Below are 17,849 nucleotides of genomic sequence, written 5' to 3'. Positions count from 1 at the left end.
GAGAGAGAGAGAGAGAGAGAGAGAGAGAGATGGGGCATGGTGGAGTGTTGTGGGTGACACAAAATGACAACTGGTCATCTCGGTGCCGTCTTCTTTGACTGACTTCTTCCTTGGCTGGCATTTGTTTTTATTTACAAAAACTTTAGATAAGAATTTCGTTTTTTCATGCTGCATTCCACTGGCCCTTATTAAATTCATCCAAGGCCAAATTTCAAGTTTTTGGCTCTCCTCTGATCTTGATCACATGGTACAGTGGGGAAAGAGGTGCCTAGTTAATTTTAATGCATCTAAAACCAAGCTTCTATCTTTACATCATTAACGCTTTGATCCCTGTCTGGCATCAATTAAAATGAATGGCTCTCATCTTGAGGAGGCTCCATGTTTTGACAAGCTTCTGGGTCTGACCTTTACTCCTGATCTGAGATTGAACATGTATATCAAATCTGCTGCCAAGGTTGCTAGAAAATGGATGGATCGTTCTACTGCTCCCGTAGATATCTCACTGCTGATGCAATTCTCTACCTGTATAAGAGCCAAGTACATCCAAGGATGGAGTACTTTTGCCATATCTGGTTAGGAGCTGCTAGAAGCATCTTATCCTACCTTGACAGAGTTCAAAATAGACTTTGTAGCTTACTGGAGAATGGCTTTTTCTCAACCTCTTTCCCACAGAAGAGATGTTGCGAGCCTATCTCTGCTTTATCACTATTTTCATGGCAAATGCTTGTCTGAGCTCCAAACTATGGTGCCCCTCTGGCTTGACTTTCATGAAAACACTCGCCTAGCTGAAACCACTATCAATAATTTCTCTCACTCTTTATCTTTGCCTAACCTAAACTTAGATTCCATGAACAAAGTTTTTCTTTGAACTGCACACCTGTGGAACTGTCTTCCGTTTGCCTGCTTTCCAACTGACTACAGTGAACAAGTTCTTGATGTGTCATCCCCTTAAGTAATCCAATTTATCAAATTTTTAATAGTAATGATTACTATAATATTTTCCCATTGACTACTGTACACTCATTAACCCTTATCCTCGAGTTGCCTCCAGGCCTTGATAAGTGGTGCCTTCTTTGTAAAAAAAAAAAAACACACACATCTTGTAAATCTGATTTTTAAACTGAATAATATCTGGTTCAATCTGTTTAAAGAACATAATTGGAAACAAAAATAATAAAAATCAGTAACAGTTAAAATTTGTCATTACAAAATTGACATCAAAGCTTTAAGTGTTGCAAGTCTGAGCATCTCTTGTAGAGTCACCTTAGAGAGCGGATGTTGAGAAATCAACAACTACAATGATTTAAGGCTTACTAACATCACTTACGAGGCTACCCCGTGCAACCTTTGGATGTATTCTCTAATTTTAAGAAAAATCATTTTCAATGGTGAAAACCAAAAAAAAGTAGATTCAGTCAGCAACAAAGTCTTTCATCATTTTAATTTATTTTTCTATAGATTAGAAATGTTTATTGTTTTTTTATCAAAAAAAAAAGAAAGAATTCTAAATGAGAAATACCAAAAATGGAATTACCCTTTGATAATTATATAAAGCCAAACTCGTCTCGGCAGCATCTTGCGTTTCGATGAACAAAAGTTTACATTTTTGAATGTTGTCAATTATTCCCTGCAAAGAAAAATCATTGAAAATTGACAAATAAGTCAAAATAAACAGATCAAAGATTTGATTCGAAATATTACAACTTTTTACAAAATTCAAGATTTAAAATTTCAAAGTAAAATTCAAGCAATATTACAACTTTTTTACAAAATTTAAAATTTGGAAAGTTCAAAGTAAAATTCATGCAAGTCATCTTAAAGTTAGAAGAGTCAGACAGTTCTAATTTCCATGGACTAAACAAAAAAAAAAAAAAAATACTCCAGGTTTTGTCTGAAGACTATCGTCAACAATCAGAATGGCTTCTTTGAATGAATTGTATTTGAATCTTGAGACTACATCAATCATTGGCCAAGATATGTTTTTTCTTTACTTGCTAAAAAGTGACAAATTTATCGCAAACACCTCGTACTAGGAAAAAAAGGACTGACCCATTGGTTCATACACTGAACTTAGGTTAGAGTATATGAATCAGGAAAAACTGAGTTTCTAAAGCTTGTTATAATCTTAAATAATGAAATGACAAAATTAGTCTTTCTATTCATTATACCCCCCCCCCCCACTTTGCCTCTTTTTCTCCAAATATGATTTAAATAGTATCAATACTTGTGGTGATATTCCGTATTGTTTGTAATGGATTATTCTAATCTTCTGTTTTATATTTTTATTACCTCTGACTTTAATAAACAGAGAGAGTGGAAAAATGACAGAAGAGAGAGAGTAACAGTATATAAAATAAGAACAGCGGGAGTCAGACAACATACTGTGAGAGAGGGGGAGAGTTATAGACAAACTTTGTAAGCGATTGTGACTTGAATAAATTGCAAAAAATACAGCTAATTAGCACAATTCAATAGATTTTTTTAAGACATAACTCAATCCTAAAACCAAAGAATATTTAATGTGTATTTTGTGTGCTTAATATATAGAATAAAAATGCCTTAGTGAAACATCTTATGAAGTTTTATATATTTGTATGTACAAGATTCATTTCCAAACGACTTTAGTTTTATGCGAAGGAGACAAAAAGGGTGTGGAATCCCTTTGTGAAAATTCAGATACCTCTAATTTTTGTGAAATTTAATCAATAACTATATACGAGTTGGTGAAGAACGCTTCTTTTAATTAAAAAAAAATGAATTGAACCCTCTGAAAGGATCTCAGGCAAATAATAAATGGTATATCATATGTAATAGACCAAGTTGTTTGCAGATGTTATTTCAAGTTTCCTTCTCCAATATGAGGGACTCTACATCATTATTTTTTGCAATACCAAGCGAGAGAAAATATGGATTCATACTCCAGGTTGCCGAGTTGAATAGTATAATAAGGTCTGACTTTGTATTTAAAATTCTTTCAATATTCAAACCATCTGTTGATTCTTCGGAGATCCAACATTGAATCCTAGTGTTCTTAATTCAATTCTGACCACACAACTCTGTTCATATCTTCTGCAGATGTATTATTGCAAGTGACTTAGCACCTCACTAAATTGACCATCCAAATGTCAAACACAAAGTCTATGTTAGTATCTATTATGACCACTCTGCTAGCCAAACGTTACAAAATATTTAGAAAAAAAAAAAATAAATAAACTCACCGTTTCATACCAAGCAGCAATAATAGATTCCTGAAAAAATTAAAAAAAATTTTCTTAGATTTATTTAAATGGAAATAATTTTTATGTGCTTAATGTGTTTTAAACACATTTTGATGAAACTATCTTTAAAGCAAAAAAAAGATATTTTATTTATTTGTTACAAAACAAATAGTCAATGGAAAATGTTAAATAATCCCTTATGATTGTCTAATGACTTCATCTGAACTCCACATAGTGACCAGAGTTGACTTCTTGGTTGGTTTTAATTCTTTCAGTTTGTAAGATGCTTGGAATAAATAGAACACAGATATACTAAGCATCCACAATGTCAATTTAGTTATCTTCTTGCATGGTGATTAATATAAAAGCAACCAAAAATCCATAGAAACGATTAAGTAGGTGGAAGATGAAAAAATTTCATCAGCGATTTCTATACATTGTGATACTATTGGCGTGCCTCCTCTCCTCTGCCAAATGTTGGGGTGTTGAGTAGAAAGAGAAGTGTGACAAAAGACAAGAGGAAATAAGTTTATTAGAAGAAAAAAGTATAGGAAATGGGTTTATCAGTAAAATAATGGCGAGGAAGTTGTTCACCGAGGTAAACAAAGAAAGCTGAATGGGATTGTGAGTTAGAGTTGGGTGAACAAAAAGACCTGAGATATATTTAGAATTAGTTTTAGACTTGGCAATGAGTTTTATAATAGTTTTCATGACAGTTGGGAACAATTTACAGATAGTCCTGGGCCTGCGACGGTTGATGAGAGTCCAGTTGGGGACAGTTACCAGTTGGACATAGTTGAGGATAGTTGCGAGTTTGATTCAGTCAAAAGCAGATTGTGGCTCGGACCAGGTCAGGAGAGCTTTGGCAGATCGAGATGAGTTGACATCAACTCACAAACTCGGTCTCTATGTGAGCTAGTTCAACACTCCCACTTCTCCTGGCAGTCAGTCACTAATGCATGAGAAAAGACGACATGGCCAGAACCAGAGGATATGAAAGAAAAGAAATCTATATCATACAACATTGGAGTTGGTGAGGTTGTTGGCAGGGAACCACATGATTTTATCATAACATCATCATTGTTGAACATTAACTGTTACTTGATTCTTAAACATTAGTTGTGCTTACCCAGTATTACTGACATGATTTTAGGTTGGTTTTTTTTTTTTTGCAGAAGTCAAGTGAAATAACTCAAATAACTCATGACATGATTAGTTTGCTTTAATGTATAAGAATATTTAGTGAGTAAGATAAAAGTCTTCAAAATAAAAGTTCTTTGTTTTCTGGAATAAGTATTTTAAGAACCCAGCACAAAACAAAATATATTCATAGAAACAAAAATAATCTAATTCGAATGTTGGCTGGACTGCTATATGGGTCTGACTATGAAAGTTTGGCAAAATAACCTGTTTGAAGATGACCTCTCTTTCTTACAATGACCTTCTCCAACCAATCAGAACCTTTGGTAACACTCAACATTTCCCTCTTCTCTATCTAACAATACCAAAATTCACAAACTTAATTGTGACCAGCATGAAGCAGGAAGTTGCTGTCAGATATTCTTGTAAAACTTCTGAAGTCATCTACTATCAAGTGCACAGTGACTATATCTTGAACTTGACAAGTTATCACTATGTTGATGAACACCTGGACAGATTGAGAAGCCACCTGACCTGACCTAATCATGGTTTTGCATCAGAAACACTGATCCAGATTGTGACTTGAATTTGCCCACAATAATAGAAATCTGAGATCAACAAACTGAAGAATAACAAAATACCTTACAATTAAGATCTTTGTTCCCCAAAGTAATCTTTCATGTCTCAGAATTTAAATGACTTACTAAAAACTTGAGCAATACAACTATCATATTGTTATATTTAAAAAAAAAAAAAGAAAAAAAAAAGGTAAACAACTCTCTGCAAACTACCCTAGCATTCATTTTATTGATGTTGCAGTAATTTTCGTCAAATGTTTCCAAACTCAGCAGGACACTCATACCACACCAAAACAACTTATGGAAGTATAAAATAAATCTTGGGGGTGATGCTGGTTAACTGGTTATAACGAAACAGGCTGAAAACCAAGTTTGAATCCAATTCGTTCGACAGACACACTTTCATCAAACCCATACTTAACCTTGTGTCTAACCTGTAAAAGGAGTAAATAAAATAAAACAAATTTTTTCTCTATGCAGAATGTTGAAACACTGCTGGTCATACCAATGAGTCACTGTAGTCTGCTTTATAGAATTTGAACTTGTCTTCAATTTAGTGAACCCATAATTTTCTGAAGCCATAAGAATGGACAGAATACCACTCCAACTTCTCAGGTTTCACAATCCATCCATTTTTGAAATTTGTAAGAACGAATAGAAAGATTAAAGCATTTTTTACCAATTTCAAGAAAACATAAATTTATTAAAATAAAAAAATTGATGCCATCTACTTTAAATATTAAAAAAATACATATGATGCTTACCATGTATGTATAACTCGTGAAAAAACCAACTACACCATCGGGAACAACTTGAGCCAACTCTACTAACAGATTGCCGTAACTTCGTATCACGGCTGAAAAGAAAGGTATCAGAGGATAAAATTTCAGCTCCAAACAACTTACTTAAAAAGTAGACCCTACATGATATAGCTTTAAAAATTATTTAAGAAATGCTTGTCTCAGTTAGAAAACCAATTTAACATCATTGCACTAAAAAACACAAAAATATTCAGAAAATGAATCAAACAATTTTCATTGAAAATCTTGGGTCATTTTTGTATCTGATAACAAATTGGGGAATCAACATTCTTTTATAATTATTTTATTTTTACTCATTAAAATTGAACAGAATATCAAGGTTCAAACATATAAAACGTACCAATGTCTTCTCGGGTTTCAAATTTTGAACTCATGGCAACTTGATCACTTCCTTTGCTCACAATCTAAAAGATAAAAAAAAAAATATTCTTATTACATGAGAATATTTCACAGACTTTTAATAGTTTCAATTCACTAAAAAAAAAAAAAAAAAAAACATTTTTAAAGATTTCTCAACTGCATTGGACATATATGGGAAAAATTCGTTCTATTTAAAGTTTTCCTGTTTTTATTCTAAATATTTAATTAAACTTAATCAACAACGATTACCAATGGAAAATGATTTGAGATTAAAATATGATAAAATGAAAATATTACACGTGCCATAGAATAATTATGAAATTTTATTTATAAATTTAGTAATGATTTGTTTTACCCAAGAGATGTTATCTCTTCTACCCAAAATCTGTGTAGAGGTGGAGGATTTATTAAGTTTCACATTCTAACAGTATAAAAGTGGTGAGCACACACCTTGCATGTCAGAATAGATCTGCAGATTCTATGAAGGTGAATATTTTTATACAAAAATGTACACACAGTTATGGACAGAAAATGTCTATGAGGTTTAACTCTATCCATTGAGTGCCATCTTATGAATCATGCATTTCACAAAATCTCTCTTCTTGGCAATGTTAAATAACACTGGGCTTAGCCATACTTAGATGGTAACCATTTGGCAATACCAGGTGCTATAAGCAAACATGCCACCCAAGTGTATAGTTGGGAGTCAAACCAGCAACAGATTAGAATCCTGTCACAAGATGGTTCAGGTCATCCATTTCACTTCACACAATAAGATCAAAAATAAGCACCAGATATCAGGATATTACTACTACTACTACTACTACTACTACTAGCCTTAAATAAAATCTTCCCAGCATTATTAAATTGTAATTTAATATGACAAATTAAAACACGCCTCCTGATAAAGTTGGAAGAATAAAATTTGGGTGCTTGTCCAGAATTATATTCCTATGAAAACCTGAGATGGAAAGAAAATATTGAACAAAAAAAAAAAAAAAAAATCACATAAATTGATCAAGTAGTTTTATTTTCATAAAGAAAATTATTTTTAAGTGAATCTTGAGTTTTTTCAATGCCTCCCACATTTTATCTTCACGTTAAAAAATGGCTTTTCAAAATCTCGATTTGAAGTTATCTCCCTTGTTTCTACAGCCTGTTGCAAGATTGTTCCTATTTACAATGCCTCCCCACAGGACGGAGTTAGACACCAGGGTCGTTTTTTAACGTGGAGAAAAGGAACAAAAATAAAAATTGTCTCAGTCATGAAGGATTTCTCCTCCACTGACAGAGAACAAGAAATTGAGTGCAGCATCTGAAGAACAGATACTACACTTTGATCTTGTCCCGAAGGCTGTTGCAAGATTGTTATTCATAGTCTAGCTATAATGAGATTTTCTTTATTAAAAATAAAACTATTTGATCAATTTACATGATTTTTGGTTCATGATATTTTTTCATCACGGGTACATGTATCACACAGTTTTTCTTTCTTTCTTTCTTTTTTTTTTTTCAGGAAGAGGGAATTCTGGACAGGCTCCAAAATTTGTTTAGAAAGCCAATCCATTCCATTACAAGATCCTTTGCCATATAAGATGAAGTGTGCAGTCAGCACCAACCCTATTCAGGGTTTAACTGGCTTCCTCCGAAGGAGGAAGTTCATGGGAGTATGAAATTCACAAGCGGTCTTTTTGCAGGGAGGTGTCAACGTCCTCCTACATACAGCACCTCGACTTCCCAAATTAGTCACTCATTTTAGTAATGACCAGGCTCAACGTTGCTTAACTTCGGTGATCTGACGGGAACCGGTGTGTCAACGTGATTATGCCGTATATATATAAGATGAAGACTGTTTTGCTAATTACTTTTTTTAATGAAAATCGCTCCAGACAAAGCAGGAAGCCACTTAATATAAGAGCTAAAAAAGAAAAACATTTCAAGGTCAAAAACTTGCCAATAAGTTTATATGGATAGATTTGGACCCAGGAAGCAGCAATTCTCCCCTCTTTGTCAAAAACATTGCTCATGGAATGCAAGGACTAAAGGAAATGAAGAGTTGCATGAGTGCTGAAAGGTCCACTTTCTCCTCTCCATACTCTGTTTTGTTCATCTGATCTTCAGGATGGATTGTGAGTTACACGTTTATGTAAGAAAAATTTTTTTACAGTTAGTCTAAGCGTAGAACAGTGTTGACAACTACTTTAGAGTTTTTCACACCAACGTCTCATCGTAGTTAATGCATACATAATCAGAAGATTGTCATTGCTTTGATTTTAACAGAAAGCAGCATTCTTGGTTCATGTTTCTCTTCAGTGGATGTTGTGATGCTGATTACTATATCCAACTGAAAGAGACGGCTAGAATCCTGAAAAGATCTCTTGGTTGGACTCACTAAAATAGGGGTAAATGTCAGACATCTGGTTGGATGTCCCATCCCCTAGAAGAAAAAGTTTAAGAAAAATGAAAAAAAAAAAAAAAAACGGTATGTGAATGTAATTATCTTTTTACATGGCTTCGATATTTTTGGGCCCATTAAATTTGATCAACAATCAATAAGTAATAAAATGCACTTATAATGTCAAAAGGTTTTTAATGAATTTCCGAGATGTGTAAGTGGTGATTTCAATGGGTTCCCTGGAAATTCAATTTGGTTCAAACTAAAGTTTTTTTTTTTTTTTTATTAACTGGTCTTTTAAACTATATGAATCGAAACTGAATTTTTTTAATCATTTTCATGAAAAAAAATTTTTTTCATCCCAAATTATTTAAATTTATGAAATAAATTTTTTTTTGAACAAATGCTTTTTTAATTTTAAATCAAATTAATGAATTAATAAATTGTGCTACTCGACAGGTAATATATATATATATATATATAAATAAATATATACACACACACACACAAATAATTACACATTGCCCTTTGTTATAGAATGGAGGATAATTCTGGCTATAAACCATACAATTACATATTGCTCTTATTTAAATTATTGTTTGTTACATAAAAAGTAATTACGAGTGTTTATGTGTGCAGCTTTTGGTATTCAAAAATCGAAATGTTTTGAATAGATTCAGAAGTTAAATTAGCACATTATTTGCTCACTTCTCACTTGTTTTAATCTATTCAATCTATTGCATACATCTCCAGATGATATCGAAATCTTAACAAGTGCAACACAAGAGAGATTGAGAATATATGAAATATGTGGAAGAAGAAAAAAAAAACTATTAACAATAGGGATTTCTATGCATCTCCTTTCTCGGTGGGTCCCTCTTTTTCGCTCTTGTGCACACAGAGAAAAAAAGAGAGAACTTTAGAATATCTTCTTTGATACAAATTGATAACTTCTTTCAAACAGTTTCAAACCAGAAGGAGAGAATACATTTTTATTGTGCAGAAGTCGAATCATTCAAGATTAGAAATGTGTTTTTTGTTTAAAAATATTTTTGTTTTTAAAGAGAAAATTGCACAAAACCATTCTGCATGGGAATATTGGGGTGCATTTACAGGCGTCCCTATAAAAAGATGCTACCTGGAGGTAGTAGACTTTTTCTGCTATTCAGAAGATATACTCTCAAACCTATCCTTATCACTTCATGCAATGCTAACTAAATTGTTGGTGCTTATTTAGAATAACACTTATTTAAAAAAACAGCAAACAAAAATACTAAAACATCTTTATGATGTATGTACACATCATGGAACGACTATGCCACATTCCAAAAATCACATAAATTGGTGAAGTAAATAAAAAAAAATTACGATTATGCAGTATATATAAAGTCTGTTTCACTTTTAGTCCGAAAAGAAGTTTAGCAATCTTGTCGACAATAAGTGACATCATCTTGCTAGATTGCAAAGTTCATTCAAGAAAATGTAGTGAAGAGGAATGTAAATTTTAATTATTATTCAAGTTTTTCCTCAATTTTACTGAACTATTTGCTGATGTTGAACACGTATTGATGTTTCACATCCAATGGTCATTAATCGAACTTGATTCATCTTTGAGCAAGATAATTATCATGTCTGCATAAAATGACAAAGAATTGATATGACAAGTTATACACAGAATAAATGATTATATCAATTTAATGTGAAAACTTAGTCACAGCATTAATTTTGTTTAGTTTTCAAGTTTTATAATGCATCAACACTTTTTGAGGTCATTTAATATCTAAACACAATGACTTATTAAAAAGTAATTGTATATGATTAGTTAAATACAAATCTTTATTTTACTGAAAAAAAAAAGGTGTGGGTTCATACCTTTCCCAAAAGTATCAGTGTATAATTAAATAAAATAATTCTGCTGTTCAGCTATTCCAAGGTCAAATCTTCCTAGATTATAGTATATCCTGCTGTTCATCAGGCCAAAAGACATCCTTAATTCATTCATTCAAAAGTTCAATCATAAATTTTCATTTGATTATCAAAATATAGAACATTAAATGTGTCAAAAGAAAAAAATGTTTTTAAAAAAGAGGGTGGGGATGAAACTTACAATAGGCAAAATGCAAGGGCGAGCTAAAGTCATTGAGAATGTTGCCATGGTAACTGGTCTAAAATCAAGAATTTTGGGATACATTTCCAATGGTGATAAGGTCTGAAAATAAAAATAAAGAAATACATTTTCACTGGCGATCATGCCTTAAAAATATATATAAAATATTAAACAAAATATATGATTAATAAAAGAGTTTCATAACAGATTAAAATATAATCAGTTCAGAATAATTAATCAGTATTTAACAATATTTGTGAAAACGTATAAACAATAGTGTTTCTGGTAAACAGAAACTGTGTGGAGGGATGAAGGTCAGTTTGGGAGAGGAGCAAGGTAAAAGGGTACATTTTATAAATCTGAAATTGTGATCGAAATTGAAAAAGATTAACTGAACGGAAAGTGCAAATTTATTGTTGGACATTTTCTAATTTTAATGTTAATTCATTTAGCTACCATCTTTATAATGATAGACTTGCTGTTGTACACTGGCCCATTTGCCAAACAAAATAGCAAGAGTGTTCGCTAATGGGCCAGAAGACTATAGTTCAATCCTTGGTCATATCATATGCCCTTTTCTAAACAGAAGAAAGGGATCAAGAGCAAGTGGAGTAATTCGGGAAATGGTGTCACATCCTCCTCTACATCTCGGTACAACAGCTAATGAAAAGGGAGCCTTTTGATCACCCTTGACTACAGTCGACCACTAAGCTTAGCTTGTAATTTCTATGTTAGTCACTAAATTTTATAGTATGTGTGTGTGTGGGGGGTGCAATAATATTTTAGTGGCTAAATGGCCAAAATAGATCCACAAGGATTATTTGGATTATTCGGGTATCTTTTCTCCATGGATAATGGTGCTGATTAACAGTTCTAAATGACAGTCTTTTACAGGTTGAAGGTTCAATCCTTATTACAAGTGATATTAACTGAGAATAATATAATAATGCTTTAATGACTGATGAAATGAGAACAATCTACCTCCCCCCATTCAGTTCAAAATTCTGTTTAAATGCCAGTTTTTTTTTCTTTAATGGAAATAGTTCCAAACAAGGCATGAAACTATTTGATATAAGGAGCTAAAAAGAAAAAATACCACTTGAAGATCAAAAACTAATTAATACTAAGTATTAGATGGATAGATTTTGATCTAGAAAACAGCAATTCTTACCCCTTTGCCAGAAACATCACCCATGGAATGTGAGGACTAAAGGACAAAATAAAGGCAGTGAGACTTAGAAAGATTCCCAAATTTGAAAAGATTTATCTGAAGAAAGTTGGAAGTTCCCTCATTCGAAACATTATGAAAATAATAACAATGAGAATAGTAGCCTGAATAATCCAAACTGTCAATCCTTACCTAAAAAATTCCAAAGCATATATCTACAAGAATTGAAAAAAATTTACTGAACAGAAAGTGCAAATTCATCTACAGACATTTTCTAATTTTAAAGTAAATTCATTTAGCTGCCATTTTTATAATGATAGACTTGCTGTTGTACACCGGCCAATTTGCCATAATGGCAAGAGTGTTCGCTAACAGGCCATAGTCAATTCCATCGTCTGTGGCTGTATCCATTCTGCCAATTGCAAACCTCCTTTATGCCAATATAAGAAAGTGTTGTTCTTTAAAGTAAACAAAAGATAATTTACCCCCGATGTAATTACAACTGTCTGGAAACGATCAAAGACTGGTTTTATGGCAATGGAAGCATCCATGCAACTGAAATGCATTACAGGATTTGGAATTGTCGGCGTTCGATCATCAAATGGTTCGACAATTATGATAAAACCTACAAAAACAATAAAAATAACAAAATTTGAAAATAAATTGACAGAATCACAGATGACTGACAGAAATACATGTTTTATTAGAATAGGAAAGAATTTTTCTTACAAAGTAGAATTGCTTCTGTTATTAGTTTCTTTTCATTTGTATCTTTGCCCATTATTATTATTAAATATTAACTTATTAAAATCTAGAAAATTGTTTAAAAATAAAAATTTTGCCTTTTCTAAAACAGGGACCAATAATCGGTCTAGATCATTGACAAAACAGATTTTTTTTATGTCTTTTGTTATGAAAGCTATTCTGGTCAAATGTATAGTTGGACACCGCCCTTACTTTATGTATAGGAAATAATTTTGATACATTTTGCAAGTTATCAGCATATGTTATAATGTGATAAAAAGAACGTTTTTAAAACTAATCTCATTAGGGAAAAAATAATTGGCAACATTTTACATTCGTCTCATTCTATTTGCTGCCAACTACATCCTTGTCCTCTCATCTATGATCTTTTTATAACGTGTAAGCAACCTAATTCATTAATATGCAAATCAATGAATATCAAACTACACACCCCCATGATCCTTAAAAATTATCTTACATAAACCCGTGTCTAGATCAGCACTCACATCCCCATGGCACAAACATGGCCAGACACAACTAGATCACACTACATAACAATGCCAATTCTAAAAAATAAAGTCTGGCTTCAATTGTAACTTAATGATGCATGTCTCAAAAGTCCAACTTGAACTGTGTATTAATCTCTCCATTTCACAACTATGCTCCAGCCTGAATCGTATTTTAATCGCTTCATTTCATGACGCTTTTTGTAAAGCTCAACCCAAATTATATTTTAATCACTCCATTTCACAATGACAATGCTTTTCATAAAATCCGACCTGAAGCATATTTTAATCTCTCCATTTTACAACAGATTTTCACAAAATCCAACTCTTGCATCGGTTGCATTAACTTTATATTTCAGCCGAAATAGCTTGTAACTTTATTATGAAAAAAAAAAAAAAAATGACAGCATGCGCATAACATTTTTCATTCGTCTTGTTCCATTTGCACTTCTCATTCCTCTCACCAATGGTCTTTTTATAACATCTTTTTAGAGCAGCTAATTCATTCATATCAAATCAATGAATATCAAACTATAAAACAGAAGCAGATAGTAACCTCCTGAAATATTTACATTTGAAAACAAAAAAAAACTTCCAATTATCTTCCTTTGTATCTGAACAAGAAAAATAATTTTGCAGGTGTTTAAGTCAGTTGCTAGAATTCAGGGATTCAATTAATTCAAACCCAAGAAAGCACATTGTCTAGAGGATGGTAGGTGTCAGGTGAAGGGCATTCTTCACTTGGTTACATGTCTCTGAATGGCTTCCAGGTGATCAATGTTCTGAACAAGATGTGGCTTCAAAACTAACAATGAGAATTTTAAGTATGTTCTTACCACGTATGCAATTTAAATAGACAGTTGGAGAGTGGCTAATAAAAGTCTTGCTTAGTAATACCAATGAACTGATGATCTCAGATGAAGATAAATCTTGATTTTTATTTTTTTTTCTTCCTTTGAAGATTGTAATGCTGGGTATGGGGCAGCCAAACCAGCTGCCAACATTGTCCCACTTTTTTATTGAAACCAACCGAGAGCTCTTTTTAGTATCCTTGCTGTTCCCTTAAGTGCAATTGTCTGAATCTCTTTTGCACTTGGTTCACCAGGAATATTAGTTAGGTAGGACTTCAGGTTCTTCTTCATAAGTCCTGTGGCACCTATGATAACTGGTATGATTGATATCCCCTTTAGGTTCCAGTTTCTTTTCATATCATACATGAGACCTAAGGTGATGTGTGCAGAACATGAGACTTTGTTGGTTTGGTCACATTAAAAGGATGGATGAAAATGCTTGGCTTAGTAGATGTAGAAGAGATGAGATAGCAGGGTCAGTTCATGGGGATAGGAAGAAAACATGGGAGGAAGAGGATCGATTTGAGAGAAAGAGAGATTGGTTAGTTTGATAGTTAATTAATTTAAAAGTCATCCAACACATGCGAACATGTCAAATGGACATTATGCTGATGATGAAAACTCTTTCCATTTTCATCCTGTCATTTTTCAATACCATTTTTTGTAATGTTCACACTCAAATACATCTGATGAAGAAAAATAGGAACAGAGCGATTGCAGTGCTGATTTTCAAACCATTATTTTGTCATTTCTAGGAAATCATAACAAATCTTATAAATGAAAAGATGTTCATCAATGGATTAATTTTATAAAAATCATTCTTTTATTTCCTTCATTTAAATCTTTGAAGATTGTAATCATTAAATATTGGATGTGTCTAAAAAGTAATGAGACTGGGTGTGCTGTGTGAGCTATGGCTGAAAGAAGAATAATCAGATTGTGTCATCATCTAATGTAATATCTTGAGAGTATAGAACTGAAACCATTGCAATTGTTTTTGTTATGTAACATTTCCAGCAGAGAAAGATGGAATTATACTTTGCAAATGAAACAATTTAGTTTATTTGCTATTGAAATGAATTCTTTTTGACACACGAGTCCCATTAATTTTCACACACATTCTATTAAAAAAGAATAATCAAAAGGAACTAAAATTTGAGATAAAACCATTTTTGGTGCAGGTATATTATCATCAGAGATCTAAAAAAATCAAAAACTGCATTTTAAGTAAAAAAACACATGTATTGACGTGTCATGTCAAGATTAGTAAAAAAAAAAAAATCCAAAAATTATGAAAAATGATCAAGTAGATCTGTTAGAACTATTTTTCACAAAAAAAAGTTTCTACTGTCGCATATTCTCATTCTGACATTCTCTAATTTGAAACAGCGAAAATTTGTGTGAAAACAAGGGAGATAAATCAGTTTGTCATACAGAATTTGCTGCAATAGAAGAAATTGATAAAACTACATTATTCATATATTTTATTTTTTCTTGTAATTATTTTTCTACTCAATCTTTATAATAATTTTTGGAAGTTTTACGAATTTCAACATGACACATAATAGTGTTTTTATTTAAAATGGATTTTTTATGTTCACTTATAATGCACAAGCACTTGATTTTCATGTCATCTTGGACTTCACCCTCAGAGGAGAAAATGTGTCTCAAAAAGGATGACAATTAAATCGTATCTATTGGCTAAAAGGTGGCAGAGTGCAACAAGCCATGTAAAAAGACACAAAAATATTTACAACCATGTGCAGTGAATGTTTGTCCAAGTTCACTTTGAACCTAACACAGTGACCCATGATTAAAAAAGTAAACCAAGATTTTTAAAAAAGATGACGTTACCTTTTGTATAAGTGCTGACAAGGGTGGCAAAATTGGCAATGAGATTCATGTTGGAAAAATCATCAATATCAGTCAGTTCTAATGTTCTCAGCAACGAGCGGAGTCGCTCACAGCAGAATCTGAAAATAAAATGGAGAAAATGAGTACAAATTTAGACACAAAATGACTGATTCACAAAAGAAAATAAAATAGATTATTTTTTTCTTTTTCACAATCAAATCTCTATTAAAAACCAATGTTTTAGTTTTTGAATAAAATAATTTGTGTACACTCCAATAGTTTCAGACTCTTGTTACATTTTCATAGATTTAGTTTTTAAAACTGAAAATTTGTTCTTTTTTATTTTATTTTTTTACAAATGTTGTCATGTTGCCTTCCTCAGCCAAAAACACACTAACTGGACATTTGGGTTTACTAATACTAGAAAATAAGTTTCATGCTGAATCAGTGATATACAGAGCACCAGGAGTAAAAAAAATAATGATCCACAGAAAAATTGAGGTATTATTTCAATTTTTATGAATTTTCATGTTCACAAAATGACGAGTATCAAAAAAATATGACGTCATTATCGAGCCATAACCCATGATTTGCAAAGTCATGTTCAATACTTGAAGTCTTGTCAATCTTGCAACAATAGTTTTAAAACGATATTTCAGTCATCCTTGTACTAACCTCATTTTTGGCTCTTTATTAAAAATGGACATTTTGATTCAATTTCCAACAACATATCATTCATGCAAAAAGATATTTTAATTTCTCACAGCAATTAAAACTTGAAATAAACACAGCTGTCTTGCATCATTGAAACCAAACATTTATAAATTAATTGCAAACAAATATCAAAACACTGAAAATACTTGAATAAACTTCAAATTTAAAAAAAAATTAAATAACAAATGTACATCAAAACAAGTGTACATCCTCCATCAAAAATGTATTGAAGATTGATATTGAATAGAGTGGCTGAGAGTATGTTTCGTTGTGGGATTCCTTCAATTTGTTTTTCTGGTTTAAACAGTTTGTTCTATTTTTGTTCTAAAGATTCTGTCTGATAGGAAGTTTTGGATGAATATTGGAAGTCTGCCTCTTAATCCGAGTTTGTGTAGATCTTTTAATATCCCATGTTTCTAAGTAGTATCATACGCTTTTTCTAGGTCAAAAAATACGGCAACGAGGTGTTCTTTTTTTATGTTAGCTTCGCTGATGTAAGTTTCCAATCTGATTAAGTTGTCATTTGTGATCATTTTTTTCCTAAAGCTGCATTGATATTTGGTTATTTTATTATTCTTTTCCAAATACCAGACTCGTCTGTTGTTTATCATGCATTCAATTGTTTTGCATAAGCAGCTAGTTAAGGCTATTGGTCTATAGTTTTGTGGGTTGCTATGGTCCTTGTTTGGCTTGGGGATTGGTATAATTGTTGTTATCTTCCAGGTTTTTGGTAGTTTTTCCATTGTCCAAACGTTATTGTACATGTGTAGTAAGTATTCAAGAGATTTCTGGGGGAGTTGTTTGATGAATTCGTATCAGATTTCGTCAGGTTCCCCTGCTGTGTTGCGTGACATTTCTATTGAATGTTTTAACTCTGTCATAGTGAACAGCTTGTTGCAATGTTCCATGTTATTAGATGAAAAATTTAATTTTGTTCTTTCCTTTTTTGTTTTCATTTTCTGGAATTGTTGATTATTATTTGTTTGGAGTTTTCTGCATAGGTTTTGGCTAGTAAATTTGCTATTTCTGTTTCCTTACCATCTCCCAAATTTGTTTGGGTTTTGCATTCGTGTTGAGTTTACTTACATAGACTTTCCAGCTTTCTTTTTTTTTATTCTTTTATTGTTCTGCATGATTTTGCTCTGAGTTTTTTAAATTCAATTAAATTTTGGGTAGTTGGTGTGGTCTTGAATTTTCGTAGAGCTGCACGTCAGAGTGTTATTGCTTTTTGGCAATCTTCATTGAACTATAGTTTATTTCTTGATGCTTTTCTTTGTCATTTAGGTATACATACCTTTGCTATTATGGTAAGGGTTTCTGTAAAATGATTATCTTCTAGATCTTGATTTTCGTTTCTTATTAATCTTTTTTTGCATTCTCTTTGGATTTTCTC

At 32.1% G+C, this 17,849-nt stretch overlaps 1 protein-coding gene and 1 pseudogene across 1 annotated transcript in view; both read right to left on the bottom strand.

Annotated features, from left to right (window-relative positions):
* Nucleotides 1-17,849, bottom strand: part of LOC145291394 (general transcription and DNA repair factor IIH helicase subunit XPD-like) — a 105,850-nt gene that overhangs the window by 39,478 nt on the left and 48,523 nt on the right. The window contains exons 14-20 of the mRNA XM_080137190.1: nt 15,743-15,861; nt 12,273-12,412; nt 10,620-10,721; nt 6,098-6,161; nt 5,701-5,792; nt 3,219-3,248; nt 1,535-1,627 (exon numbers count right to left, since the gene is read on the bottom strand). Coding sequence (XP_079993316.1) covers nt 1,535-1,627; nt 3,219-3,248; nt 5,701-5,792; nt 6,098-6,161; nt 10,620-10,721; nt 12,273-12,412; nt 15,743-15,861 — 640 coding nt within the window. The remainder of the gene's footprint in view (nt 1-1,534; nt 1,628-3,218; nt 3,249-5,700; nt 5,793-6,097; nt 6,162-10,619; nt 10,722-12,272; nt 12,413-15,742; nt 15,862-17,849) is intronic.
* Nucleotides 7,834-7,952, bottom strand: LOC145291664 (5S ribosomal RNA; annotated as a pseudogene).

Source organism: Euprymna scolopes, chromosome 12, assembly GCF_053919585.1.
Source record: "Euprymna scolopes isolate OS-2025 chromosome 12, ASM5391958v1, whole genome shotgun sequence".
In the NCBI taxonomy this organism is placed as follows: domain Eukaryota; kingdom Metazoa; phylum Mollusca; class Cephalopoda; order Sepiida; family Sepiolidae; genus Euprymna; species Euprymna scolopes.
Note: the sequence above shows the minus strand (reverse complement) of the source record. Positions and strands in the feature narration are given on the sequence as shown.